Below are 3,341 nucleotides of genomic sequence, written 5' to 3' on the forward strand. Positions count from 1 at the left end.
AATGAAAAAATTTTTCAACAGCTTAGCATGATGACAACTTAGCAATGGAACGACTCACTTCTTTAATAAAAACACACATCACGCATGCTTGGTCTATATCACATCGAACTGTTACGAATGTCTCACATCACCCATAAACAGGAAACGCAGCAGCTCTGCGTAACACACCGCAGGAAGGAGAGCTGGACCGCATCCTCATCAGACACCGGCCAGAGCCACCTGAGAAGGTCGCCAGTGGTAATTCCAAACGCCAGGGACAGTGCGGAAGTAATTTTCCCTGGGGCTGGAAAAGTTTTGTGAGTACTCCTGGGCCCACTGTTGCTGTGACTGCTCAGGGGACAGGCTAAATGCTTTATCACACATCCACATTTACATGGTTTTCACTGTCAATGAGAGAAAACATTTTTGTTCCTTCCAAATTGCTCTTGCTTCTGCAGACAACTGCATGCTAATTGTTACTCAACATAACACTGACAGGAAAAATGACTGCACTGCAAACACAACTGCAATCTGAGGAGCCAAAAGGAAACATTTGGCAAGCTAAATGCTCACATAAAAGTATGTCTGCCTTTTGAGACAATAGTGTGTGGGAAACCTGACAAAAATACCAAGACAAAAAAATATTTAAAGGTCTCTGGTGCGCTCATGATGACATAGGGGGAAACAATGGTTTCTTTAAAGTAGAACCGTTACACTCCCATCCCATACTGCTTAGTGTCATAAGGCTATTTACTGGTGTCCACATTCACGTAGAGACATTTGCAAGCGAAAGAAAACCAACTAGAAGTACCTCTAAGCTGCCTCTCAACAAAAGACTGACTTCAAACACACCGGACTAAAAAAAAATCCTTTTATGGCCTTTAGAGTAAGATAGGTGTTGTGCTTTATTTACTCATGGTCCTTCTGAGTTGAAAGGAAAAAAGTTTTAGTATTTCCAGATACACTTAGGAAGGCTCTCAAGGAAACGACCTGTCTCTAAAGGAGCGGCTGCTGATGGTAATTTGCTTGCTGCTGTGCGACCGAGTGAGCTGGCACTGCCACCGGGAAGCCCGCCAGCTGTGGCGCACTGCACGTGGAGTTCTGGTAAGTTGACAGATCCACAGACATCCCCATCTGCTGTGTGTAAGCGGCCGTACCAGGAGCTGGCGGAAGGCTAGAGTTCTGGGTCATGTAAGGATTGGAAACAGCGTCTTGTGCAGTGCTACGAACAAAATTTTAAAGAGAAAAATCATATTTACTTTGTGTTATCTAGTATGGTCAGAGATAAATCACTGTGACAAAAAAACACCTTTCCCAAGTCTATGCGGCTCTGCTACTCTGATTACGATTTAATCATTCCGGGCATCAAGAACTGTAAGTGTAATTTTTTACCTTTGGTAAGAGAAGAATGATAAATCAGAACAATGCAAGATTATAAAGCCTGTTTAACTTGCTTTCTCCAAAATCTTTCACCGAAAAACACTCACAACCAAAGGCGGTAGGAAGTGTTTCTGACAGATGCTTGTGTTGGGTCCAGTGAGAATGGAGCCGGGCCCAGGCCACGCTCAGACCTACTGCCCCTCCCTGCGTCCCCACCCAGACTGTCCTCGCTGCTCTCCAAGGTTCCCTCTGGTAGGACTCCTCACTTCCGGAGACAGCTGTTATCTGCACAGGGCCCGGAACCCGCCCAAGGGTAGTTCAGAGGGCCAATTTACTTACCACCACTACTAACACACACCAAACTGAGCTGAAGAATCTCCATAAATTGCAGGGTTCCTGTTTTTTCTTGACTGTACTATGGTATGCTTTTAAAATATATTTAATTTTACATTATACCAAATACACTGTTTGCAATATAGAAGGATTTTTATTACCACTAATCTTACTCAGGATAGTAAAATTTTACAGTTAAATACCAATATAAAGTTTTATTTAAGTCTACACAAACACCCAAATAAACAGGTTATTTAATTTTTAAGTAATGTCTAAACTCACACTGATGAAATTTAAGAGTGGAAAGGGACCTTAAAAATCATGTACACATGATTATATTGAATAAATATCTTCTACAGTGGAAGTGAATAGAAGAAAAGATTTAAAATGAAATTTTCAGGAAAGTGTTCATATAAAAAATTCCACAGCTCAAACGTATTTCCTTTTAAGGGTCGAAGCGACCATAATTTTCTACCAGGAGAACATGCAGGTAAGAAGTCTATGTTGGTTATACCTCTGTGTTAAATCTGTCTTGGGCTCGGTCTCCATAAACGACAATTAGCTTTACAGGGCCCGGAAGAGCGGCGTAAGCCGGGGCAATCATCACAGCATGAGCAGCGAGCCAAGGGCAGCCCCACCCCACTTTATGAGCAAGCACGTCTATAACTTCATCTTAGAATAAAAATCAGGAATATTACCATGAAAAGAAAGATCTACATAGTCTCAAAGTTTACGAAACTTAACACAGCTCCCCAAAACTTACCTTAAATATGGAGCCTGAGCAGGCTGTGCTGTCAGTGAGGAATTCACACTTGGGGGCAGAGACCGCAGAGGACTAACATGACCGGGTGCTACGCTATAGCTCTGGGCAGCAGGAACTTGGTGAAGGCTCTGACCCATGTAGTTTCCACCATGCGACTGAACTGGGTATGTCTAATAACCAAACAGAAAAAGCTGACTCGTGGTGAAGGCTCTGACCCATGTAGTTTCCACCATGCGACTGAACTGGGTATGTCTAACAACCAAACAGAAAAAGCTGACTCGCTGCTCTCCAAACACTTACCTAGCATGTCTAAAATCTTAACAGACTTCAAAAAGACAATATAGTTCTTTGGGGAGAAATCTGATTCCACCAAACGATCCACCCTAGAGCAAAATGTGAAAAGCTCACAAATGACAGTGCCAAATACTGCCTATGAAATCTCTGACTTGCGTGACTGTTCTGTATTTTGGAGGAGGTTGGGAAGAAGACGAGGAAGGAGAGGTGGTGTGTTTTTACGTGCTGCAGTGGAACCCGTCCAGGCGGCCGATTACTCAGAACGTGTCTTGCTGCGAGGCCACGGAACACTCCCTCAGGGAGGCCCATCAGCACTCAGGTCTCCCTGAAAACGACGACCTTCTCTCTCTCAACTCTTCCGATAGGAGACGTTGGAAAAGAGATGGTATCAGGATGCCAGGCCCCCATGGCCCTGTCTACCGTACCTCCTCCCTTCAAAGCAGACAGGACAAAAAGGAAAAAGCTGTGGGTAGGGGACAAGATATGTCCTTGGGGGTAAAAAAGAAAGGGCCTTGGTCACTGGGCATTTATCTGTGCCCTACTTAGTTTGCATGGTAATAGCTCCTTTTTCTTTTCTTTTTTTTTTTTTTTT

At 43.6% G+C, this 3,341-nt stretch overlaps 1 protein-coding gene across 2 annotated transcripts in view; it reads right to left on the reverse strand.

The window, feature by feature from the left end:
• Positions 1 to 859: 859 nt before the first annotated feature.
• The window catches only part of Stam2 (signal transducing adaptor molecule (SH3 domain and ITAM motif) 2), a gene marked incomplete at its 5' end in the record, with an annotated part of 41,485 nt that continues 39,003 nt past the window's right edge, over positions 860 to 3,341 (reverse strand). For both annotated transcript variants that reach the window (XM_013517489.1, XM_005390812.2), the window contains 2 exon segments: positions 860 to 1,201; positions 2,456 to 2,625. In XM_013517489.1, the coding sequence (XP_013372943.1) occupies positions 976 to 1,201; positions 2,456 to 2,625 (396 nt within the window). In that variant the 3' untranslated portion in view covers positions 860 to 975.

Source organism: Chinchilla lanigera, unplaced genomic scaffold (assembly GCF_000276665.1).
Source record: "Chinchilla lanigera isolate Chin_1 unplaced genomic scaffold, ChiLan1.0 scaffold00039, whole genome shotgun sequence".
In the NCBI taxonomy this organism is placed as follows: domain Eukaryota; kingdom Metazoa; phylum Chordata; class Mammalia; order Rodentia; family Chinchillidae; genus Chinchilla; species Chinchilla lanigera.